Raw genomic sequence first — 26,620 nt, forward strand, 5'->3', positions numbered from 1 at the left:
CCTTCCCAGGGGAACACGGTGGTTCTCACCATTGTGGACCGCTTCTCCAAGGCCGCCCATTTCGTTGCCCTGCCTAAGCTCCCCACAGCCAAAGAAACTGCCGACCAGCTGACCAGTCATGTCTTCCGACTCCACGGCATCCCGGTGGACATCGTGTCCGACAGAGGGACCCAATTCACCTCTCAGGTATGGCGGTCTTTCTGCGACAGTTTGGGGGCCACGGTTAGCCTCACGTCCGGGTTCCATCCACAATCTAATGGGCAGACGGAGCGGGCCAACCAAGACCTGGAGTCGGCCCTACGGTGCACAGCCTCCGCCAACCCCGCGACCTGGAGTACTCACCTGCCCTGGATAGAGTACGCTCACAACTCCCTCGTGAGTTCCGCCACTGGTATGTCCCCCTTCGAGGCATCGCTGGGATATCAACCCCCTCTCTTTCCCACGGAGGAGAGGGACCTCGCCGTCCCGTCTGTTCAGCGCCATCTCCAGCGCTGTCGCCGGATCTGGAAGAAGGCCAGGGCGGCCCTTCTTCGGGCTGGAGCGCGCACTAAGGCGACGGCCGATCGCCACCGTGTCCCGGCGCCCGTATACCAACCTGGCCAGATGGTTTGGCTCTCCGCCAAGACGGTCCCGCTGAAGACGGACTCCCGTAAGCTGTCCCCCCGATTCCTGGGACCGTTTAAGATCATGAGGATCATAAATCCATCGGCGGTGCGCCTCCAGTTACCCCCGTCTCTCCGGATTCATCCGACCTTTCACGTCTCCCAGGTTAAACCAGTCCGGACCAGCGACCTGTGCCCTCCGGCCGATCCCCCACCGCCCGCCCGAGTCATTGACGGCCACCCGGCGTTCACCGTCCGCCGCCTGATTGACGTTCGTCGCCGTGGTAGGGGCCTCCAGTACCTCGTCGATTGGGAGGGTTACGGTCCGGAGGAGCGATCCTGGGTGCCCAGGGCACGCATTCTGGACCCCGACATGGTGAGAGACTTCCACCGCGCTCATCCTGACAAGCCTGGGGGTCCACCAGGAGGTGGACCTTAGGGGGGGGGTACTGTCATGATGTCAGTTTTCCCTGTCCTCCCGTGCTCTCTCCCCCTCCCCTACCTGTGTGTCTGGAGCTGGGTGGAGTGCCTGACTCCTCCCGTGCACACCTGGGGTGCATCAGCCTAATCACCACCACCTGCTGCTGAGTACAAGAAGGCTTGGCAGTCTACACTCGGTGCCAGACCGTCCGCGTGTAAAACGTGAATGTTTCTTGCTAAGCTTCGTTATATGGTACTTTCCTGCAAATGCTCATTTGGATTTATGCACCCTCCAGATTCCTGCCTCTACTCGCCCAGCTCCTGCCGCCACGTTCCAGTCCCGGTATCGCTTCCAGCTCGTCTTGTCTCCTGCTCGTCTCGTCTCCTGCTCGTCTCGTCTCCAGCTCGTCTCGTCTCCTGCTCGTCTCGTCTCCTGCTCGTCTCGTCTCCTGCTCGTCTCGTCTCCTGTCCGGTCCTGGTCTCTGGTTTGTCACCCGCTCCCCGCTCTGGTCTTCGTCTGCTCCGCCCGCCCTGGTACCGCACCTGCTTCTATCCCCGTCCTGGTCCTGTCCTGCCCGCCTCTACCTGCACCGCACCCGCCTGACCCGTCTCCCGCTCCCCGGTTCCTGTACCTGCTCTTGTGACCTGTTTAAAGACTGCATTTTCACCGCTGTAAATAAACACTGTTAAAACTGCTCTGGTCTGCATCCTTTGGTCCTATCCGCACCGTTACGACAAAGACGTACTCAAAAATGTATGTTGACCCATTTTCCAGAAATGTTAATTACAGCAGTCCTCCTCCTTACTCTTCATGTAATCCTGTAGGGATAAAATGAGATTTTCACTTGGCATATTCCTTATTCTGCTACTTATATCCTACAGCAGGACTACAGACTGTTGTAGTGTCCTCTGAAAACCACCTCTCTGTAAACATTATATCCATGGGTTTCAAAATAATGGAAAAATTTAGACCGTTAATATGATATTTTGAATTGTGCTCAAAATATAGCACCTATAACAGTAAGCTAAAACCCATGTATATGTATTTCTTAGCAGTGATCCAACTTTACCCTTTGTAATTTTTGTTTTTTGTTTATTTGTTTTCAGGAGGAGAACGCGGCACACACAGAGCACCAGGATCCCATCTCTCTGGCCGTGGAGATGGCTGCAGTGAATCACACCATCCTGGCCCTGTCCCGGACCGGAGGTGTGCCCAGCGACATCAAGACCGAAGCTCTGGAGGACGAATGAGCACCTCAGGGGGACTACGGGGCGCACGGGTCCAAACAGCAGGGGCTCAAAGACATCTCTCTCCTCTTAGTAAAAACATATAGGCCCGCCTCTATGTATAAACAGTCGTATCTGCAGTCATGATATCACCACACGGGACAGCGAAACGGGTCTGTCCGTATCAACTCTACTCCTCATCCACTCAATACCTCTCTCTCTGCACACATGCTTTGAGTCTCAAGGAACTATCCAACTCAAACTCGGGATAAAAGGCTACGTCCACACTAATGCGTTTTCACGTTTATATAAAATTAAATTAAAAACTATAGAAAATAAAGAGGATGGTTTAATGATATCCAGCCTAGAAAACTTTTTATGAACATATCAGGTCATGTTTTCTTTAGATCATTTTGGCCAGTTGGTCCATCTTGGCAAAATTCAGGATAGGCTGATACTGTTGCTTTACAATAAATAACTATTTCCTCAAGGTGGTTCTGTGGATCAGACCATCTGGCTTGTCAGGGTTTATTTTTAAATATTTTTTATTCATAAAGTACTTTTTTGGATTTCTGTTTTGCACCAACTTGCCGCTTGGTTTCACACTTTTTCTTGGTAGGAAAATAACTTCTTACAGCCTTCTACAACACTTACAGAATTATTCTTATCTTGGCCAACCGCCCAAAATGTTATACAAATTATGAGCCTTTTCCCTGTTGATAAGAGTTGTAGTATATTGTACCATTTATTCTTAAAGCAAAAATATGTGAACCTATGAAATGGTCTAAAGCCTGTAGCAATGAGCTTTGGGTAATACCCTGTTATGACATATCTTTCCCTTTGTGTATTGAGGAGGGAAGGAGGAAGAATAGAACCTTTTTGGTTTGCTAATATTTTTCAGGGGAATGGGTAGGGCAAGGGGCACCTAAAAATCATATCTAGGAGACAATCAAAAGCCAAAATGTTTAATGCAGTGTATTAAAATATTGCATTGTCTTATTAGCATTAAAGTTTCTGGACATGTTTTTTTTTTTTTTTATTTAACCAAGACTGCAGCTGTAAATGAATGTGCATTAATGTGGACGTAACCTTAAAAAAAGCCAAGGAGCGAAGCATGTTTTGTCCTCTCCTGCTCACCGGATACCTCTCTTATCTCCCTCAGTCTGAGCCAGCCCTCAGAACACCTCAGTAGACCTCAGATATAGCTGTACTGTAAATATTATCAATAACTACAGTTCTCAGTCTCACTCGCGTACAACGACCTACCTACTTTACCTGCTCTGTCACCTCCTCACGGACCTGCCCTCCTCATCATTCCACACTGGAAGAGCTGCTCGGGGTCAAAGGTCAAACTGCGGCTGACTGCGAATCTAAACTCCAATAATAATGACCTCACAGAACCACTATGAAAAGGCATCAGAAGACATGCAAAGACATTACTGTAAAAGAGAAAACATGACTGTGGATGGCAGCCAGCAGCAGGTTTCACTGAAGCTGAGTCCAGATGGGGATTGGATGTACAATCATTTTGCCTTGGTATTTAGCTTCCCAGTTATGCTATTGTAAAGTACTTTGGAAATCACTTTTAGGGTCAATGTGATAATCAAGCTAATTTAAGTTGTATAAGGATGGGGTTTGTGCTTTGCTTCATGCTGTTCATGCCAAAGGAAAGACCGTAGCGACAGAGTCTTAAGAGCCCAGCTCCTTTGGTGTGTCTACAGCAGGCCTGTGTCGCACACTTAGACGTTTAGCAGCCACTTATATGAATAATACTGAACCTGCTCTTTAATACTGTGTGTGACGATGCCTCTTTATACTAGCCTCAGAGCGCTTCTGTTTTAGACTGTCACTGGGACAGAGCTCTGCCTCAAAGGGACCGGTCTGAGGTTCCTAATCAAACTCAGAGGGAGTCCCACGGAGTGGTCCCACAAAGGGGCCGTATAGAGGGCCCCTACAGACAGATGAGTGGTCCAAGAGCCTGCCCGGTGGCGTGTGTGTTAGCGATGAGGCTGTTACTGTTTCACTTGTAAAGTGTGAGCACTTTCAGTCCCAGACTGAGATTTGGGTCAGGCCTAAGGTCCATAGTGTGTTTAAATGTGTTGGTCTCAAAGACTCCAGGTCCTTATGCTAAAGATGAGCTGCATAGGATGTTGGCAGAAGAGCGCCTGGTCTGACAGGTGGCACCAGCTCAGAGCTGTTTGCTGTTCTGTCAGACGCTAAGTTAAGTTAGCATTTCCCACTTTTTATTTACACAAGTGGTAAGCTAACAGAGCTGTCAAAATATAGTGCCAAGCTACAGTCTCTGTTGCCTCATCTTTGACATATAAATGTAACTTTTCAGGATCCGCAGTATAGTATGCTAATAAGTATGTAAAAGTATCCAAGTATTCCTCAAATCCCCGACTTTACCAAACGGGTTAGCTTGAACAAGCTTCAGCTCACAAAGGGGACCTGTGTTTGAAAGGAAAGAGTGAAATGATAAAACATGTGTATTTATACTCATTTTTATTGTGATGTACAAAAAGAATGACATGTTTTGAAATTAGTCATGCTTTAATGTTAAATTAATCACTTTTTTTATTTTACACTTTTTCAATTATTTTTTATTTTTAAACATACTTGACTGAACAGCAGTCTCCCCGTCTAGTATTGGTAAGCTATTTGTGAAAATGAATGATGACGCACCTTATGAAAACTAAAGCTTGAATGAAGCCCGTAAGCTTTTAATATAATGAATCAGTAAAATCTTCACATGCCACACCAAACTCTTTAAAAGCTCATATCCGATTGGCTACCTGTAACCCATAGCAACCTTTGTCTCACCTGTATCGCCCGAGAAGGGAAAAACTGACACCAAACTTGACTTTGATTGTAAAAGCTGATTACAAAAATGATTTCCAAATGAATGAAACATATCTCCAACTACTTAAAGACTTAAGTCATCTATCACTATCCCTAATGATGATCAAAAAGATGAATGAAATGTCTCCCCCTCCTAATAAAAGTTGAAAAAACAAACAAAACTTAAATGTTTTGGTTGATTTAAGTTTGTATAGAAATTTGAAATATTTGATCAATAATTGTACCAAAGTTGATTATGTGAATTTTTGACATGTCTAAGCTTTAAGATGAAGGCACATTTTATGTGGTCAGATTTTCAGGAAAAACATCAATACGTGCACTTTTATGGAGTCTGGTGTGACATTGTAATAGGTAGGCTAATATAGTAAGGGACACATCATTTAATTAGCTGTGAGAGTGCATTTTGAGATTACAAAACAAAAGACACTTTAAATTGCCTTTGTCTGACTATTAGCACGTCTATGGTAGAATCCAGCAGTATTTAATGTGGTTTGAACTGACATGGGACACACTGGGGGCCTCACTGGTGTTGTAATGTTCACGTGTGCTCAGTAGGGGGCGTCTTCTCATGGTGTGTCAGGGTCAAACATGTCCACGCACCCCGTCCACGTGCCGCTCCCACATCCCAAACTCAGCAGAAGACTGGACGCTAACTCGTAACTCTTTAAGTTCTTATTACTGTAATTGCCCATTTCAGAATTTAGTGCCTTTTTTGGACAGTAGACTGTTCTGTAATTAAGATGTAGTATATAAACATTTTTTGTACAGTTTCTTTGTTCATTTTTAACTTGTGTTTATTTTAGTATGATATATAAAATGTACAAGAGAATAAAGCTATATCAATGAGCCATGAGGTGCTTTGTGTGAATTTGTGGAGAAAAATATTTGGCAAGAAATGTATATAGGTACCCATGTCAGTAGCCAAATATTAATGTTTTATATATATTATTTTATTTTATTTTTTCCAATTTGAGTCTTATCAAAGTAAAATGGTATTAGTAGGATTTTTTTTTTTAAGTACCAACACTTGAATTTTGTTTCACTAAAAACAAAAGCAATTTTGTGTCATTCCATGGTTAGGACATATAAGAAAAAATACCATTTATACATTTACACAGTTGATATGACAAGATATTAAAGCAGTAACAAAGTATTGTTACTTAAAGATGTATTACTCAAGAATAAGTATCAAGTACAGTGTGACAAAACTACTCACTGGCATTGAAAAAAGGGTCTTACGTTAAAGTTCTTTAAGCAGTGCATCTGAATCAGTGACATATATAACATTCAGTGTTAAGTTGATTTGTTTTATTAGGAACAATTTCATCAAATAAATAAACATCTCTACATTCAAAAAGACCAAAGTATAAAATCTTTTTCATACAAACATAATATTAAATGCATAATCTCCCTCATTAACTTTGTTTTAACTCATCCATGGCCCTCCCCACACCCACAGTAGCTTTCCCGAAACACATTATTACAACCAATACAGTTATATCCAGGGAGATCAGAGTGAAAGTGCAGGAGCTGTTTAAAAAGTAGATTGGCACATTCAAACAAGACAGTTCAACTCCATCATTTCTTCATTAAAGGTACATTGTGGAAATTTCAGGTAGAGGTTGACTACCTGCTTGTTTTTATGGAGACTGTAAGCTAGGAATTTAATGTATCTATTTTGCCTTTATTCCAATAACTTCAAAATCATGCAAAATCATTCTTACTGCGAGTGTCGTGCAGCATGGCCTCTACACAGATCTGACCTGTAACTTGGACAGATGGCGTCAACTGCTCGTCTCCAGATATAGACAAGTTTAATGCCAAACTGTGGAACATACCAGGCAATGCAATAACAGATGCAGACAGACAGATCATCCATCAGAAAAATTACATAATGTACCTTTAACACAATAATGTTTCACATACTGTAGTAATTTGATACTTAAAAGGCACAGAGGCAAAGTCTGAAGACGTCAATATAAAATACATTCACACAATTGCTCTTGGCCTAATAAAAATCGTATGAAGTGTAGCGTTGGAATCTAAATACAAATCTGTTCTGCAGTCTATGCTTTAAAATGTATTCAGGACAAACCAAGTTCAGTGGCAGTAGGATAAAAACATTGGCATCATTATTAAAAACATTCATGTGGAGTTTTTTCTAACCTTATCGTTGAATAATTACGCTTCTTTCAAGTGCATTTTGGAAAATTCATATGTTTTTGTCAGATGGAGGAAGTAGCCTAGACAACTTGTTGAATCTGTTACCTGTTTGAGATTAAGATCAGGTACCAAATGTAGAAGCCATCGTTAACTAGATATTTTGATGATAAAACCCCTCATCAACACAATCTTTGCCCAAATATGTTTATCAGAAACTTGCTGACGAGTTTGACCAATAATCTGTCCATGATGTAGAAGCAACTGAACTACAGGAATTCTCACAGTTCCACTTTATCTGATGAATTCTGGGCTTATGTGCTCTCCCATGTCCAAAACTCATACTTACAATTAACCTGACACCTGAAAGCATTGAGTCTATGTGCATCTATGTGTTCCATGACTTGCGGTTCTCTCCTTTCCCGCCTCGCCCTGTGGCCCCACCTCCCGCCCCTCCTGGCCCCTCCCCTTTGGCGAGAGCAGTGAGTGCCGCTAGGTTGGGGCTCGACCCAGAGAGGTTGGCACTGCGGCGCTTTTGTTGTCTTCTTCGTTTGCTGCTGGTCCCAGAGGCGCGGGTCACTCGACTGGGGCGCACCAGGACCCCGTATCCAGGGTTACAGTGGAAGTAGTGTTTACCTCCCACTGAGCCGTCGTTCTTACCTGAGGGCACAAACACATCTCAATGCATGTTCAACTAAAAGCATGGCAGCTATTGTTTTTGGCTATTAGCAAAAAGCCAGTGCAAATATACTGCCCTCCACCTTTACCATTTAGGGGCGACAGTAGATCAGTTGGTAGAGTGTTTGTCCACTGATCCGAAGGTTGGCGGTTCGCTATAGAAAAATGTGACCATTTACCATTGAACATATTCTGACCCCTTCATTAAGGATGCAATATTGTAAACTTGATTGCAGTCCCAGCTGGACTCTCGAAAGTTTTTAATTCCATAAAAATCCCGTTTACCCCCCCCTTTTTTTTTTTACTAAAGAAGCACTGACCAATGCTAGTTAAAAAGTTGGTCAAAATATAGGAAATGCTGCCTCACATTAATAAAATGCACTAATTCAAGTTTTGTTAAATTTACAATCAAAGTGGTTTGTTTTGCTATATTTTGCTCAACACAATGTGATTGTATTGACCATTCAAGCCTAACTTTACCTCCATTATAGTGAGTATTATAACTGAAGATGATCAAAAGATGAGGTTTACCAAACATCAACATGGACAGAACTGGGAGCCCTTACTGATATTGCAGTGCAAATTCACAAATTATTGTGCACTACTCACCTGCCGGTACCTCCAGCTCCACTCCGATCCAGATTCCTGGTGCGAAATCGGTGGGCCCCACGTACTGCACAGTGCCATACTTATTTGTCCCAACAGTCACAAACTCTCCCTCCTTTAACCATTCGGGCACGACGCCATTGGCTTCTCCTTCCTCTGAGTCTGAAATAATCTCCAACGTTTCTGTGGGAACAGACAGGTGCGTCCCTGAACTCCCTGACCTCTCTGTGGCAGGGTCATCCTCGTCTATGATTGGCTGAAAGGACCTGAGGTCTGAAGACTTGACTTTCTTTGTAATCTTGAAGGGACTTGCAGCTGGTGGTTTAGACGATGCAACATTAGAAGAAGATGGTAGTACATCTGTTGATCTTTCTGAGCTGATTTTAACAGTTTGATTTGTCCCACTTCCTTCAGATATCAAGTTAGAAGACTGTCCATTGACCTCTGCTGAACTCTTCTCCAAATTACTTGACAAATCTGCAGTTGACTTGGTTTCACTTTCTGCAGCAATAGCTATAGACTGATCATTTTTAAGTGCCAATGTTTCTCCTTCTGGTGCCTTTGTTGTAACAGTAACTGAGGGGTCCACTTGCTCAGATTCCATGTTTGAAGACTTTAGGTTATCTTTAGATTCCTGAACTGTCTCATCCAAATCTATAACTGATTCTATAACATCGTGCCTCAATGGCTGTAGTTGTTCCATAGATTTTTCATCATTTTCCGACTGGATCTCTTCTATATCATCTTTTGACTTTGCTGAATTGTCATTTTGGGTTGAAACAAGATTTGAAAGTTTAGATTCCTCTGATACCAAGCAAGAAGATTGTCCATTGACTATAGTTGTTTGAGGCTGATCTGCTAATTCAACTTCTGTAGCTACAGTTAACATTTGGTCATTTTCAAGTAGGATTTCTTCTAAATCTTTATCATCTACTCTGGATATTTCAAGAGCTGATGTCTGAACTGGCTGATCGTCTTTTTGTTCATTTATACTTTTTTGATCTGACGTTGTCCCATTGTGTACAGGATTTTTGGCATTCATCTCATTTGTACCTTCCTCATCTGCCACTAGTGATTTGATTGGCACTGCATTGTCCTCATGATTAGAAGCAAGAATTTCAACTTCTTGTTCATTTTTGTTGTCTAAATGGCATTGTTGGACTACCTTTTCAGATATTGCGCTGTTCATTTGTTCTTGATGTAGTTGACGTTTTTGCAAATCTTTTTCCAATTCCTCCGTGAGCGATTTGTCATCCAGCAGAAATTCCCGATCGGCTGCGATTTCCTCGTCCTCTTCCTCCTCTTCCGTTTTGGTGCTAGACAGAGGAGGCAGGTCCCAACTCAGGGTGTACACGTCGGACAGCGTTGCTGTGGAGATGCTGGTGGACATGTAACCGCTGGACAATTCACTGACGGGACTCGGGGTGGAATCCTCTGTCTCTGGGACAACAGAAGGCGGAGCATGGACCGATTTAGGGCTCTCCAGTGTGATGTCACAGGGAATGATTTTCTCAATGGGAACCTTCAAAAATAAACAAATGAATACATAAAAAATACATTTTTACATATTTCTTTCTTGGCAAGCAGTGAAGGGGGCCTCTATAAAAACAAAAAAAAAGTTTATTGCTATTTATAAAGTTAAATGGTAACAACAATTTATAATAACTACACTTTTAATAGCCTTAACAGAATGAACAAAGACTTAAAAGTACTTTATTACTAATTAAGGCTAATTAAGATGTAGTTATTATAAAGTCACATCCAATATTTTGTTTAATTTATACAGATGTAATTAACAGAATATGCAAGGTGTGTTATCATGGTAGGGACGTTATCGTCAGTGTATGTCAAAACTGATTTTATGGATCATTTTCATCATCTTAAGCAAAAGTACACTGGTTTAAAAAAAAACAAACAAAAAACACTAAACACTAGAACTGTGCCAGACCAGGGATTGACACCCATTATTCAGTAACAGTATTATTTTGAATAGGCACATTATTCGAATAGTCGCACTTGTCTTACCGGTTGCTGTAAACGACTCAATCCTTCTTCTACACTGGCAGACTGCACCATGATCCGTGGAAGACTGGGCTGGGGAAGACATCAGAATGGCAGTATCAGTATTGGCTTGTACTACTACATACAATTATTTTTTATCATGGATTACAGAATGGTAAACAATAAACAGCACAGCTACTTAATTATACTGTGCTCCTTCTTTATGCATGTTTATTGCCAATTAACAAAAATCACATTAAACAAAGTCGTAATTATGAGTCCATACATTTTCATCACAAGCTATTTTTCACATGCAGCTGAGCACTGTTTTATTGCCATCGGTCCGATTGGTACATGACATGTCAATCAAGCCTAGGATCTCCAAACACCACTCAAGATTTTGACTCAAATATTGGTTTAATCCAGATGATAATCCACATAATCAGTGAACTTCATGGTTCAATAGTCATTTATGCCATGTTGTCATTTAAAAAGAACTCAGATAGATATGATTTAAACGAGTCATCAATCAGAAGAGCTGTATGATTATAATTGTGAAGCGGACTTTTGATTGGGGTCATGGCTCCACTGACACTGACCGCGGGCGTGGGGTCAAAGTTCAGGAAGTCAAACACAACGATTCTGTTCATCTCTGCATCCTACAGTTCACATAAAAACTCACGGTCACTGTCAATTCTCCTTCGTTTTTTTTTTTTTGTTTTTACATTGAATACAGAGGTTTTAATTACTGTTGTTAAGAGTAAAACACGTTTGTAGATACTTGCATGTCCAGTTTAGTGCTGCATACTTTCTAGTACTATCCCACTATGTTACTATATTTTAAAGGTACATAGAAGGCAAAACACGTTGTCTCAGTAATATTGATGCTCTACAAAGTTACACAATGGCAATGAAAAAAAACTTTGCTGACTTGTCAAGCAGGATACCCATTTTTCTAATCAGGACTCCAAAACAGTGCATTTTAATTAAGATCTAGTGTATTTTTTGCTTGAGTGTATAATTATAACTACGGATTTACAATGTATGAAAATGGATTTGAAATAAAACAACAAAAATCTTGACATTCCTAAAAGTCTTCCAATTTCTATAATATTTCTACTACTTTTAAATCAGCCTCATTTATTATTCTCATCAAAGTACAGCTTGATAAATCCCCCTGCCATCTTTCAAAGACACTCACGTTCAGCTCCCTTCATTGCTGTGATTATATCCGAGAGCCCCATCTCTTTGTTTTGTGTTGACCTACAGCAGGGCCTCACAGGGAGAAGGCAAGTGCTCATTAGAACCTGAATTTAAAACAATTCAACAACAGGATCTGCGGGTCTCCACTCCATACTGACACAACGTGCTCTGATTGGCCTCCCCTCTGTGTGAGCCGCTAATCAGACCAATAAGTTCCACTGTAGTCTGGAGACTCTGGTGTCTTTTGTGGTTTAGATGATTGAAGACAAACGCTTAATCTGTTCTTTATTATCTCACTTCATCCAAATACAAAGACACACAGGACCTCAGAGTCCAGACACCCAGAAAAAACCTTTACTAATATTTCATTTTAGACACCTCAATCTACCTGTAGAAAAATCGTATTCTTTTAATGCCATTTATTTTATCACATTTTATGGAATACCAATCTGGGCCAATGGTTTCTCACAAACACACTATTTTCATACATACATTTTCAAACAAGTAATGGTTAGGCAATATTGATATATATTTAAAAAAAAATATTATCTTAATGACAATATTCAAAGTGTATTAAGACTATATTATGGCAATAAGATGACCACTTGAGGTTTAACAATCCCAAAAGATTTTGTGTAAAATTATCCACAATGTGCAGAAAAATCACTTTATACTTGTTAGATAAATTCATTTTCTGTGCTATACTGAGGGCTCACTGCCAGCTTAGCCCTTCTCATCTTGATCTACTTCCTTAGAGGTATAATACTCCCTACAATGGAAGCACAGTCAGACAGTAATGCGCTAGATTGAAATGGACAACACAATCACAATGTCTTCAGGGTTCATGTCTCCAGGTGCTGGGTCTTGTACTGATGGGAAATAAACTCCTCGTGCATTAGAACCCCAGTGTCATGCCTCTTCTCTTCAATTCTCAGGCTACTACAATTTATTTACAACAATACTCTAATTTGAAGGATTACACTGCCAAGATTGCTTTTTTCTTTTTTTTCTTCAAATAGCTTTTTTTTTAAAAATAGAATATCGAGTGTATTGTCTATAATGAAAACTAATTTTGCATATCTCCAAAACAAGTGCAATATTATACATTTTTCAATATATTCATCTCCCACCTGTAGTTTAAAGACACAATAACAATGGTTGAGCTTGGATTCAAATTTTGAGCATTGAGTAACTATTAAACCTGACCAACTGTCTGGTTTACATGGTCATGATGTACACAAACACATATAAGAGTTCAACTGCAAAAACAGATATCTGTTTTGGAAAATTACCAAAAGTACTTCTAAGGTATAATCAATTATTACAATTTTAATCAAGGAATATTATTTTGATAGCAATAAAATACATTTGGCTTTTGAAATTGATACTATACAAGGAGTAAACTGCAAGCCTTTGGTGACTTCTTCAAATGGCACTTATTTGTTCTCTTCAGTAGTCTTTACATGTGACTTGATCAAACTCCTGATAGTCACTCTTTTCTTTTCTCACGTTCTGTCTTTATCTTTCCATTGTTTGCCTTCTGTACGTTGCCCCTGTTCCCATGGCGACAGTAGACAGAAATAGCAGCGAATGTGCGAATGTTTCCGTCCTGAATTCTGTGATGTGCGTTTACCTCAAAATGTGTAGGTGGCGCGTGGAACGTACCTGTGGAGGAGGGGAGGACATCTCCGATTTCTCCTCTTTGCCTCCGGGAAGTTGAGACATGAGCAGTCGGGGCACTGCCTTCACTGGGGGCAGAAAAGATGCAGCAAAACCTGAATAATATTTAAACATACAAACAGGGAGAGACAGAAGAAAAAGAAGGGACAGAAAATTTTTTTAGAGGAGTAACAAGTTATAAGTGTGGAAAATTGAGTAGAAATCAAGTCATGAGAAGGATTTTATTAGCAAAAGGTTGAAAGAAGAGTTGAAAAGAATTTGATGAAAAAAACTACAGCTGATTTAAGGTAAGATATACTCATGTTTACAAGTGAAAACAGAAATATAGTACAAGAAACAAGAAACAAATAACATCTAATTTTCTTAATTTTCTCACTTTTCAAAACATGCATTCCTAAAACTATATATTACATTAGGAACACTGTAAACATGTTGCACTCAAAATTTACTTATTCCTTGTTCTTGAATACCTTCTGTACACTTTTATTAATTTTTGAGAGGTTTGAGAATTTTGTTCAGCTTTATCTGAGCAAAATAAATAAATAAATAAATGTCAAAATTATTACGGTAGGTTAGTCAATTATTGTGAGTATTCAGGTCACAATATAATGCTAAAAGTAAAAAAAAATTATAATTGGAAATGACTTATTTTTGCTTCTTACGATTCTAACATTCAATCTATACTCCCAAAAAAGTACAGCTAATGTAAAATGCTTTTTTTATCCATTTATGTCATCTCAACTTTTCTATGATTTCTATGATTTCTATTTTCTATGATTCAAAAAGTTTAACTTCTGGTCTAATACTGTAACAATATAGTGGTCTCATACTTTAACAATATAATGACAATGAAACTAAATTTATGTTGTGTTGTGGTGTCAATAATCATAAATAATCTTTTCTCATGATAATCATAACACTAAAATTTGATACTGTAACATCTCTATCTAGGAGAGGTCAGAATTTTAAGCCTCAATATCCCAGAACTACCCAAAACTCAGACAGTACATTATAATTCTATTGGGGCCACTGGTCAAGAAGAAGAAGAAGAAAAAAAAAAGGTGTAAAAAATGTTACCAGTGTCTGGGTGGAGGCTCCTGTTCAGAGTTGAAGAACTGAGGGAAGCAGCAGCAGGTTTCGCTGGAGAAGGCTTCAGTGACAAGTCCTGATGACTCTCCCAACCCTAAAGTCACAAAAATAATCATTCATTAACAGTAACACACCAAGGACATCTAAAATGAGTTTAAGTTACAACTATAAGGAGCCCATAACCGGACTAACCCAGGTCTCAAACAAGATCCAAAGAAATGACACACAGAAAATGCACTATTAAAAAAAACAAGGCCGTAGCACTACACAACTACTTGGCATTCAGTGTGTTATTAAGGGTTAGTCTCACCTTGATGTCATTAAGTTTGTGAGTGGATGAAGACAGGTCCAAAGAACTGGAGGACAGCTGGACAGCCAAAGGTTAGTTAATACTGGTTAGTAAATAGTTAATAGTATAGCTATAACAGTAGGTAATAGTCAATACGCAGCGTTCAGAGTCACTTAATACAGAGTGAGTAACAATGAGATGGAGAGTTGGAGTAACTTACAATTTGCAGCAAAAATGTCAACTCAAATTAACTTGAATTTATGATCAATTTACAATTTCATTTCATCATATTGTTTTTTCTTGTTTCCATTGGAGACCACAGCAAACATGCACATAATATCTTAAAATCAGGTACTAAATGTGTGGATAATTCATTTGGGTAATTCTTCCTGCCCTCCATCAAATTTTTACATAACCTTGTTTGTTTCAAGAGTATGAACATAACACAGTCCCAGAAACATGTTAACAAGCTTAAGTTAGGTATTAGTTACCACACACAGATAATTTAAACAACATGATTATAATACATAAATGTCAAACCTGGTTGACACTTGGAGAGCTCAGACTGTGCCTCTGGGCTTTTCCTCTGATGGCCAGTTGTTCCTTCACAGCCACCTCCTGTAAATATATATTTTACATATAAAGAAAAAAAAAAATTATATTTATGACATTTCACCTAAATTAGCACATTCAATAACTATTTCTATTTCGATTCAATAAGAAGTTAAACTTTAATTAATTTGAACTAGCAGTGAAATGGTGTTGATTATGTCATCTTTGCCAGGATATTAAGGATTAATATAGCGAGTTTGTAGTTCAATGATTCAACTCTTCTTCTAAATTGTGTACAAATGGTAATAGTTTTGGCAAAAAAAGAAATTTCATCACTTGAAACCTATAGATTACTGATATTATTTAATCTTAGCTGCAAGAAGAATAAAGTATGACTGGATCTGTGTGACCCCTGACCTGTCTGAGCCTGTCCAGTGTTAGGACGTTCTCCACAGCCAGGACACTACGCAGGTACTTCTCTATGGCTGCCTCACTGTCGGTTGTGGGGTCCTCCTCTGCACTGGCAGCCAGCCGAGCCAACATCTCCCTGTCCTCCGGCCCATGGATATCCTAAACAATAGAGACAATAATGAGGGATATGAGAGTAAAGATATTTTAGAGAACAATTATAAATACGTATTTTAATAAATAATGGCTGTAATGAGGCCTCTCTAAAAAAAGAAATAAATAAAATAAAATTCTGTGGCGTTTTTTTTTTAGCCTTAACATTTAACTATTTATTTTGTGTACTTTTACTATTGTATAGACAGTACAGTAGTAAATGTATACACTTCCCTGTAGCACTTTGGTCACCTGAGGGTGACCTGTGCTTTATAAAAACATTTGACATTTACTGCTTATTGTTGTCATTATTATATTAATTATTATATAGTTATATGCATAAATGTACCATTATTATTCATTGAATGTTTGGTTAAAGGCGTGAATCAATTGTTTATTTTTAAAGAATGGTCAGTTGCGGTGTCGACCATTGTGAAAATCACACAGAATAACTCAAAATAAATATGTGTAGTAATTCTGCAGAGTTTATGCAGAGTGCACTGTTCTTCTCACCCCAGGGATGTTAGAAACAATCTCAAAGGTGACTCCGCAGCCAGGGATAGTACTGCGCTGGGACATTCTCTTCAGGAAGCTCTGAGCAAAGCCCTGTCAGACACATACAAGATAGTGATATATTACTATGCTATATATAGTATTTAGCAAATTTCCTGTTTTTTTTATTTTTTACCAGCCATATTGTATATTTGGATAAAGGAAGCTTAGCATTTCATAAAATTAAGGTCAAGTTATGATCTAATCCATAACATAGCATTTGAAATATTAGTTTTGTGACAACACTGTTTTGATACTCAAAACTCAGTACCAATACCAGTCCCTCAAAACTGCAGTGATAATAGAAAATGCACGTTTTTTACAATACACATTTTTCAATGCTAAACAATTAGTAGTTAATTTAATCCTTTCATTCTTTTTAACTATACTATAGTCTACTACTATACTTTTTAACCAACTATAGTCTACTCGTGTTCTACTCTGTTTTAGTATTGACACTTACAAACTAATGTCTAATTTCTGACCTGTCTCCCGGTGACACTGACACAGATGCGTTTCCGTAGTAACAGCCTCATGTGGGCAGGATGGGACAGCTGCACCACAGTCTTCACCGTCAAATAAACCCGGAGGTCTGCACCTCCCGCTCGGCTCAGCTCTGGGCAGTCGTGAACTGTAGAGTCCCAGGACGCCTCTACCTTCACCTGCAACACAATAATACATTTTAATTAATTCTCATGCAGCTTAGGTCTGTAGCTGATGTCATGATATGGCTCAAGACGTAAAAAAAAATTTAATTAAATCACTGATACAAAAGTTACAGTTCAAACGACAATGTTCGATTGGGACAAACTAACTAACAATACTTCATCCACAACTAATATTACAGTAACTATGAAGCTACAGACAGCTCCAGAAAGTTGTCACTATAGGCTCTACAGATTTCTGGTTAAAAAAATTACCTGATTACGCTTGAGAGTAGGCTAGAGAGGGAAAACATTTCATATTATTAAAGCAATTGTTATAAATTGACCAAACTTAAGGCCCAAATGATGCAACTCAAAGCAAGTTTAGGCTTATGTTAATTTTATTTTTGAGTATATGTTTTCATTCATGTTTTTTTATTTGTTTGTATTGTGTTTGTGTATCATTAAACAACAATCACACAACAATAACACTGTATATTGCTTTCAAAGTCGAACTACACAGGTAATTCCACACTGACTTTTACCCAGACAAACCACAGTGGTTGAAGATTATTGTCAGAATAATTCCCCTATATTATTCCAACAGCTCCATTACCTTTGGATCATAATGTTTGACTATGTGCAGATCGAAGAACTCATCCTCGTCTTCATCACTGAGTAAAGCGTCTAGGCCCCCGGAGAGAGGAGCAGAGAGCCTGGACTGGAAATCATCCGCTGAGAGAAAACAAAACAAAAATACAAAATCCAACAAAAGGCATCAACTCCGCACTAATACTCGGTCTTAGCATTAGTTTATACGTCTCTGTACTTGCAATGTTTATAAGGGATGTACAGTATGTTGGTGACAATATCGATATCAGGGTATCGCAAAACAAAATTTGGGCAGATATTTTTATTGATTATTTTTTCAATACAATGTAAATAGATGAATAAATGCAATGAAGTTACAAAGGTGGTTGTATTAGTATAAGTTTATCATATCAGACAAAGTACATATTGTTATAATTTTTACAAAAGTGAAAATTTCAATTGTGATCTTTACTAATCTTTACTTCAATATGTGGGGGCTTGTCATATTTTTAATATATATTGGTGTTTAATATACCAAATATTAGTTATCAGCCAAAAAAGACAGTTAAATATCATATCAGATTAAATAAAATCCATATTTGACCATTTCATTCTTCATATTTACAGTAAAAATGACAATAACCTACCACTGAGATCCAGGAAGAGAACTGGGATGTGCGTTTCCATTCCCGGGACTGGGACCCTGAGGGAGATACTCTGTCAGACAGCGACTTAACGCCGTTAACACTTCATTAACACAACACTGAGCTGTTTACTGAGAGCGGCACTCTCCTGTGTCTAACAGGCTAAACTTACAACATATATCACAAGTTTAAGATGAAAATTGCCACATCTGTCTCTTGTTTTGCAATGTGTCAGAAAACAAAACAATAAAATGTTTTGTCTACACTAGAAGTAGGCGATATTGACAGAAACTACAATCTCATTTTTTTTGGAGGGTCCTACAGATAAGTCTGACCGGATAAGCTTTTTGTGCTGAAGTGCTGAAATAAGCCTAATTTTTTGCTGAGCTTTCAATTTTGTATCAACTTTTACAGTTTTTCTAATCATAGATTTTCAAATTTTGCAGTATTTAAATTAGTAATAAGAATTATTTCAATCTTAAGTACATACCACCTAACAAAATATTTGGCCTTCTAAGTACCAAGTAAATCTTAAATACGACTTTTCCAGGTATAAACTAAGGCTAAACTGGATTTAAAAATGGGACTACCTATGTGCTACACTACTTCTAAGCAAGGACTAACCTAAAGGAGGACAAGCTGTGTTTTAAATGTACTCAAAATTCAGGAAATACTTGAACCACAGAGGAACTTTTGTACCACTAGTTGGAGAACCACAGTTGTAAACAATATATCCCCACCTGTAGGACTAGGACATAATAATTTGTTTTCCCCTCTTGCTCCAATCAGACACTGACCTCTCGACTGGGGCTCCTGGGATGCCACTCCCCGCAGAGGGTACCAGCACAGCGTTCCTCTCCTCAGTGAGGGTCAGACGACACTCCAGCAGCTGCGACTCTCTCTCCACATCGTCCTCTGATTTATCTGAACACAGGAACATGTTAAGATTAATAGCACTACTACTCTGATGAAATAACAATAACATGACTAACAGTATGTTGAAATGACAAAATGAGTGCGATTGCAACCAGAATTAAAGGTTTGTTAGTTATGTGTATTGTATTGCATTAAGATATGATGTATTACAGAACAACTGAGTGAACATGTTGCCATATTATGCCTTATTAGTCCATATTACTCTGGATTACAGATTCTAACAGAGCTTGGTGGTATGACAAAAAATGACTGATGTTTTGTTCCTCAAATACAAGTCCACTGAAGAGGTACCTGGTTTAGAGACGATCTTCTGCAGCTGTTGGTCCAGGTATTCTTGTCTCTGAGTCAAAGTGAAGAGCCACTGTTGCCTCATGCGCTCCAGATCCACCTCCTGAACACCAAAGAAAAAAATATTACCAGCAGCACTTAAACTGGTTAGTTGAAAGGACAGGAAGAGCAGTTTATAGTAACAGAAAAAAGAAAAAGCATTTATACATAATTTTTGGATCTACAGATTTGTGAAAAGGAAGACAACGCGCATATTCTTAATGAGGAACATTATAACATACTAGGTGAGTATAGTGGGTCCTAAACTGGGGCTATATCAAATTGTTGTCATTGCAACCTTAGCTTCCTAGTTTTTAACAATAGCATGATGGCAAAACTCCACTCTCACCTCAAGAATTGGTGAAAAGTGCTTATAAACTAGATATGTGTGGTATATTATTAATAACAGGATACAAATGGCCCATGAGTCTGGAATAAAGATGACAAAATTATAACCCTGTAAATAGTTGTTATACAATAGGACATTCTGTATAATGCAGTCCCATTAAGACACATGCATAAGACGTGCTACTTACTTGATAGCTGTCCAACTCTTCATTGTCACCCTGAAATGAACATACTCAGAATTAATGATAACTCTATTCTTAAATCTCCCAAAGTGAATGTTTTAAATGTCTTACCCAGTGCATCTCAGCAGCTTTGGATGGAGGAGCTTGTCGGACTTTGACGTCACCGATGGAAACGGACACGATGGAGGCTGCAATCAGAGGCATGGTCCCAGAGTCCGGTACAGAGCGCACCTCCACCTGTACACGTCGAGACTGGCCCTGCAGTTTATACAACAGACAGAATGATTGGTTAATGTCTGATTCATCCTGTATTGTTCTGCATTCAAGGTTTGAGTGCTCATAAAATTCCTGTTTCCACCTACACCCTATTCCTGCCTACATTTATGTACTTTGTTTATTCATACAAAAGCCTTTCCTGGTCAGAGTTAAGAAAATGTAGCCTTGTTGCTCATCAGTTGTACAGTTTGCAACAGGAAGTCAAAGAATTAAATTCTAACACATCCAGCTAAACTCCCTTGTGAGAGCCTAAAGCTGCTGGGTCCCTTTGATCAGTGGGAGCCTGTACCTGTCTGAGCTGGAACACGCCCCCGGTGCGCACGTCTTTAGCAGCCGTGACCTGCACAGGTGTGAACTCTCCAGCATCATTCAGCTCCATCAGCTGCACCCAAAGCTCCAGATGACGGGTCACCTCACTCCACCTGACAGGGTGAGACACAATCATGAGGGCCAGGGCTCAATTTGTGATCATCTTAGTTACAATTATTGCTCCCCTCTACTGCAAGGACACTCAATAAAGCTCTGGACTGAAAATGCCATATTGTTTAAGGCTTTGTCCATTTGTGATGACACATGTAAAGGAAGACCAAAAACAAATTCCACCAAATTGCTTGTGAGGCCATCACAACAAGTCAACTTTTACTCTAGCAGTGTGTAGTCTCCTTGTACCTCTCCCTCAGCGACCGTGTCTTGGCCTGGATAACGCCCAGGTCCCACAGAGCCAGGTTCCTGCGGTGGTTGGCCTGTTTGTGTCCATACACTTCTATCGCCACGGCACCCTCAGACAGGTACTCCACAAAGTCCTCCGATACAGGGACGGCCAGCTCCTAAAAATAAACCAAGAAGAAAACATCAACGTTGACGCAAACTTAATGCTAGTTACAAATACAGGATTAAATGTATGCTCTTAGTCTGACCTTGGCGCTATCAAAGACCACAGTGCACTGGGGGTCACGAGAGGCGGTGGGGGAGGAAGGGGAGTCCATTTCAGGGGCAACAAACACAGGCTCCCCCTGACCCCAGAAGTGATACTGACAGAACACAAAGTTAGACAGGTGTCGAGGGAGTCCTGTGGCCTGCAGGAGCTTTACCTAGAACGAGATAAAGAAATATTGAATGATTATGTAAAATGCTGGGATACAGTGTACAGTATTAATTAAACAGTTTCAGGTTCAACTTAGAAAATAGAAAAAACACATATTAAATAATTGTGAATGTTTATTGCAGCAATATTTGTAACTGTTTGTATTAAAATATAAATTAACAATAACCTATTTCTAAATATCTTCATATCAAAAGCTCTGCCATTTCAATCTGCCCATTATCTCACGTCTGCATCAAAATTGGGATTTAATGGTGAATATACCCAGAACTAAACTTGGAACTAAACCTACCAGACCAGATCTACATCATAATTCAGGACCGAACAGGGATAAAAGTGTGAACATAGCATACATCTCATATTAAAACACAAAAACAGCATTATGGCTTTATCTCCTTCTCACCACACAGTAGAGTCTGCGCTCCTGTGTTTCACCGTCTGTGCTCAGAGACTCCACCAGAGCCGAACTGTCCTCTGAGCTCTCAGTGCCTCTCCACACCTCCACATGCAAACGACCAGCCACCTGACACACAATGGGAAAATACAGGGTTAAATGTGTCAAACAAGGAACTAATGGCATTATTCTGCACCATAATTTAATAGCTTAATAGCTTTAATAGCTCTCAATTCTCTCTCCTTTAATCTTTTTTTCATTAGTTTCAGTAATAATAATAATACATTCATCTTATATAACACTTTTCCAGAAGTTTCACAATGCATTACACTCATAAAGGAGGAGATGCATTACACCAGATTTACCTAAAGCTAGTTTAGGGGTAGGTCCCGGGGTAGGTTAACACAATTAAAATGCATCCAAATACCCACCCATTTACAATCAAAACCATGCATTCTCCCATTCATTTAAAAACTTTACATGCTTAAATGTTTAATGTAAATCAGATTGTATCATATACCATACAATTCAGTACATGCAAATACAAAATGCGTGCTGACAGTGCTGGCTCTCTAAAAAAAACTTTTCTAACAGAAGAGAAATCCCCCAGGTCAGAGGAGAGTTTAAGGCAGTCTGGGAGCTTTGTATAAAAAGGCTGTCTGTGCAAAGGCAGAGCTCAGTTTGGGGAGTACGCAGTCATCGTGACTTGTGCACCTGGATGTTCTGGTATGCCCAGAGAAAAGCTGAACAAATCTCTTAAGTGGTGAAGGTGCAGCATTGCTTAGAATTCATTGTACTAATCGCAGATCCCTTAAAAGGTATTTTTTTCCCCACTACATTTTAAAAGGTCAGTTATTGCTTTTCATTTATCAAGCATTCCATTTCAGTACAGTGCATCCAGCTAAATTATGCAAATAGCATATTGTTCTTCAAAATCATTATCCAGCTTTCTTAGACAATGGAGGTCACAATAGTGTTTGCAATATAAAACAAGGCAATCCGTAAAGCAATTCTTATGATAGATGACTGCCAGTTTACCTCCCCCTTCTGGTTGATGATGGGCACTGCATACTGTAGCTTCACGTCATAGAACAGACAGGCCAGAAACACGTTGGCGACTCCGATCAGACTGTGGTTCTCCTGCTCATCAAAGAAAGGATCGGCACGCTTGAAATAAGACCGCATCACCTGAGAATACACGCAAGATATTAAAGGGTATGTATATGATTTTGAACCATGACTAAAAGACATGTTTGAGAATTAACTGTTATGAGGGCTTTTACTGACTGGATTATCTTCGTCAAAGTCCTTCCACTCCTGGTACAGCTCCCTCATGTCGACAAGTCTGTTCTCCATCTTCTCCAGGGCCCAGATCTGCTTCCCTTTGCCTTTACGACGTACTTGGATAGCCGGCTCGCTCAGCACAGCATCACGCTACCACAAGAATATCCAGAATAGGAATTAATATCAGACAACAATGCATGACACCAGATGTTGTTGCCAGATGATTTGAAGAATATTCGTTCTGGTGTAAGGACACACACTGATTTCTGTTGGTTGTTAATTTTCTGAACACAAGGGCTACTGAAGGCTGTAACCCACGCCAAAACAAAAGCAAAACAACTGCAGTCTGAACTCCTAGAGTCAGTCTCCCAAAAAACAGACCAGTAACTGACGAATAGAGCCTTCACATCAACAAGTGTCACATACACACATTAATAACAAAAAGAACAAAAAAAGGTGTAAACTTTGAACTAAACACAAAATATGAGATCATTACAATAGATATACAAAAATGATCATTTGCACTTTTTTTCTCATTAATATTACAATTGTAAATGTCAGTAAATTTGATCTTTACCAATAAGGAATGACATTATTTATTATAGGGCAAAATCAGATTTGGCACTTAAAAACACTGCAATGCTTACCCAATTGTTTTTGTTTTATGACAGTTTTTTGCAAATTAAGTTGTAGTTAAAAGGTGCACTACTGGACTGGCTGCCATCTGCTTGTCTGCATGGGGATGGTAATGCTTTCCCAAGAATGTTACAAGTTTGGCATTACATTGATCTCTATGGAGACATGCAGCTTACATCACCAGACAATGAATAAGCTTAATCTCAACACTGTGGAACATTCCTGGCAAAACATAACATAAACTATCGATGGGGAGAACCAGATGCCAAACCATGAACCAGAAAAGTAACATAATAATAATAATTAAGCCCTGGTTTTGTCATGTTGTGATTTTGATAAATTTGAAGACATAGGGCTGGTAAGGCTAATGAGAGAAACACGTCAATGCTGAATAGTTCTTGTACCTTCCTGTTCGCGTCCAGGTTGGCAGCGGGGATCTGCAGAGTGACCAAGTACTCCGTTCTTTTGTTCAGTTCTTCTGCAATGAATCCAGCCTCCTGAGCCAAAAGGTTTGCCCTCACAATCTGCTCTTTTAGACGTCGCAGGCTCCGAGTCATCATCGCCTCTCTGAAAATAAAACATGTCACCAACAACTTCAACAATCTGTGTAATATTTAGTTAAATTGTCTAAATAGTGATTGAAGCGTTGATGTGCATTTGCTACATTTTTGGTATAATCGGTATATGTATTTGGTACTATTGCTGATATGCCTATAACATGATTTTTACTGTAACATCGCCAGTTCAAACCCCTAGTCTCTAACATTAATGATCAGGTTCAAGATTTTGATTTTCTTTTTGGATATGTATATATATAAATAGAATGTAAACAAAACTCTCTTGGGGTATAGGACATTATTCATTCTATTCTAGAACGTAATAAGTGCCATAAATGCATTTACATTTATAACTTTATATTTAGGCAAGGCAAGGCAAGTTTATTTGTGTAGAGGAATTCGTCCATAAAGTAATTTAAAGTGCTTTACAGAATAAGAAAGGTATTAAATACACAATACACACAAATACAATCAAATCAAAACATACATACTCATCATAAAATTAACATTAAAAGAGAAGAGTGCAAAATGAAAACCTTTCAGTCATGTGCCCGTAATATTGTCTAATCTTATTATAGTCTAATCTTAATATAGTCAAATCTTAAATATAATCTTAAACCCCAAGATTTTTATTTAACCGTTTTATTGTGCCACCATGCCACCAGAAATGAATAAGATATTGTGTCACCTGTCCTCACTCCAGCGGCGTGTGCGTCTCTCTGGGCTGGTGGCTGAAGCAGAGGTCGCAGTATTGGTGTTACTTCCTGGGTCGAGCAGATGGGAGGGTTTCTCTGGGTTGAGTCTTTGCCTGAGTTGGTGTAGCTCCTGTTCGTACATCAGTCTCTGTCTCTCCAGAGCACAGCGTTTCTCTTCCTCATGCTGCCGCTCCAAAGTCTGCAACACCGACTGCAACGGGTCTGATAAAACACAAAAAACGGATGATTGGGGACAAAAATATGAAGATTAATAAAGTCATAAAAAAAGAATATTGTTATTTTAATTAGCTAAAAAACATAATGAGAATTTGTTCAAAGTTCGACATTCAAGTTTAAATACGATAAAATTATGAGGAAGTAAACAAAATGGATAATGGGCATCATGGCCACATTACTACAATGTATATACACGGAACCTTCAACTACCCATTTATTTCCAAATGAACCGAAAATCAAAATAAATACATCTAATAATATTGTCTAAGGCAGTCAAAAAATAAACAAAATGGAGCAATAATGGTGATAGGCTGACCATTGCTGCCCATAGCCTTCATCATGACCTCAGCCTGAGCAGACTCATAGCTGAAGCTGCGTTCACTGGAAACATCGCTGAGTGCTTCGTGGTCCACCTCCAGGTGGTCTGTGCTCAGACTAAGTTTAGGGGCGGAGATCTCTTCCCCCTCGGCAGTGCTCTGGGCCTTGTGTTTGGGCAGGCTGATCCTGTGTCAGTGTTACAAAGAGGAAATGTGTGAGAAAAAAGGGAAGACAGATAGGGCTGCACAGGTGATAAAATATATGATGTATAACTACTATGAATACTGTTATTTGACTGGCATTTTATCTGGAAGTTAAATCAAACCATAACAAAAATACTATAACTTTTTCTTGTGTCAAAATAAAATCTACACAAAGACTTCACAACAATAACTGAAACATTGCTGAATGAGAACAAAGTTAAAAAATAAAAAATGAAAATAATACACATTTTAAATCAAGCCTCCAATAACATGCTTGTCAACCTAAGTACTAGTCAGTACAATTACTACATACATTTCTTGCTGTATGGATATTACACAGAATAAAGATGCACTTTCTGAACTAACTCTGGTCATATAAAACACTAGAAAGAGCAGACGTAAAGACAAACCTAAAAAAGTGGTTGTTGCCCCACAGGATTCGGTCTCCATGATGGAGGTGCACTGGACTGGTCACTACAGAACCATTCACACAGGTACTACAAAATAAAGTTTGAGATGATTACAAGCTATCAATAGGGTTAATTAAATGGTTTTAAGGTAGAATATTTTATTTAAATAGAAACAAAATCAATACCCAGACACAGAATCTGTACCAAAACTAGTGTCGAAATTAGATATTCATTTGAACTCATCGATAAGGAAAAAATAATAATAAGACAAAGTTGAACCTTTCCTGATTTTAGTATAGTTTTTCATTGGTCTTGAATCATAGCTGAACTAGACCAAACTGTAATATTAAAAAA

At 39.3% G+C, this 26,620-nt stretch overlaps 2 protein-coding genes across 8 annotated transcripts in view; one reads left to right on the top strand and one right to left on the bottom strand.

Moving 5' to 3' along the window:
• The window catches only part of hmbox1b (homeobox containing 1 b), a 32,064-nt gene extending 26,107 nt beyond the window's left edge, over positions 1-5,957 (top strand). For all 4 annotated transcript variants that reach the window (XM_055232244.1, XM_055232245.1, XM_033990834.2 and 1 more), the window contains exon 10: positions 2,130-5,957. In XM_055232244.1, coding sequence (XP_055088219.1) covers positions 2,130-2,273 — 144 coding nt within the window. In that variant the 3' untranslated portion in view covers positions 2,274-5,957. The remainder of the gene's footprint in view (positions 1-2,129) is intronic.
• A 449-nt stretch (positions 5,958-6,406) lies between these two features.
• The window catches only part of LOC117392598 (kinesin-like protein KIF13B), a 33,990-nt gene continuing 13,776 nt past the window's right edge, over positions 6,407-26,620 (bottom strand). Inside the window, exons 16-41 of one of the 4 annotated variants that reach the window (XM_055232159.1) lie at positions 26,267-26,353; positions 25,652-25,839; positions 25,092-25,320; positions 24,251-24,413; positions 23,214-23,360; positions 22,965-23,114; positions 21,936-22,055; positions 21,348-21,521; positions 21,100-21,257; positions 20,720-20,852; positions 20,266-20,412; positions 20,161-20,190; positions 19,589-19,688; positions 19,159-19,285; positions 18,365-18,420; positions 17,743-17,861; positions 16,968-17,144; positions 16,444-16,536; positions 15,787-15,939; positions 15,358-15,435; positions 14,839-14,895; positions 14,517-14,622; positions 13,425-13,507; positions 10,581-10,649; positions 8,559-10,077; positions 6,407-7,931 (exon numbers count right to left, since the gene is read on the bottom strand). In XM_055232159.1, coding sequence (XP_055088134.1) covers positions 7,660-7,931; positions 8,559-10,077; positions 10,581-10,649; positions 13,425-13,507; positions 14,517-14,622; positions 14,839-14,895; positions 15,358-15,435; positions 15,787-15,939; positions 16,444-16,536; positions 16,968-17,144; positions 17,743-17,861; positions 18,365-18,420; positions 19,159-19,285; positions 19,589-19,688; positions 20,161-20,190; positions 20,266-20,412; positions 20,720-20,852; positions 21,100-21,257; positions 21,348-21,521; positions 21,936-22,055; positions 22,965-23,114; positions 23,214-23,360; positions 24,251-24,413; positions 25,092-25,320; positions 25,652-25,839; positions 26,267-26,353 — 4,735 coding nt within the window. In that variant the 3' untranslated portion in view covers positions 6,407-7,659. Of the gene's footprint in view, positions 7,932-8,558; positions 10,078-10,580; positions 10,650-13,424; positions 13,535-14,516; positions 14,623-14,838; positions 14,896-15,357; positions 15,436-15,786; positions 15,940-16,443; positions 16,537-16,967; positions 17,145-17,742; positions 17,862-18,364; positions 18,421-19,158; positions 19,286-19,588; positions 19,689-20,160; positions 20,191-20,265; positions 20,413-20,719; positions 20,853-21,099; positions 21,258-21,347; positions 21,522-21,935; positions 22,056-22,964; positions 23,115-23,213; positions 23,361-24,250; positions 24,414-25,091; positions 25,321-25,651; positions 25,840-26,266; positions 26,354-26,620 lie in introns of all 4 variants that reach the window. The other 3 variants (XM_055232158.1, XM_055232160.1, XM_055232161.1) reach the window with 3 other exon arrangements.

The sequence above is a fragment of the Periophthalmus magnuspinnatus genome, chromosome 24 (genome assembly GCF_009829125.3).
Source record: "Periophthalmus magnuspinnatus isolate fPerMag1 chromosome 24, fPerMag1.2.pri, whole genome shotgun sequence".
NCBI classification, from domain to species: domain Eukaryota; kingdom Metazoa; phylum Chordata; class Actinopteri; order Gobiiformes; family Gobiidae; genus Periophthalmus; species Periophthalmus magnuspinnatus.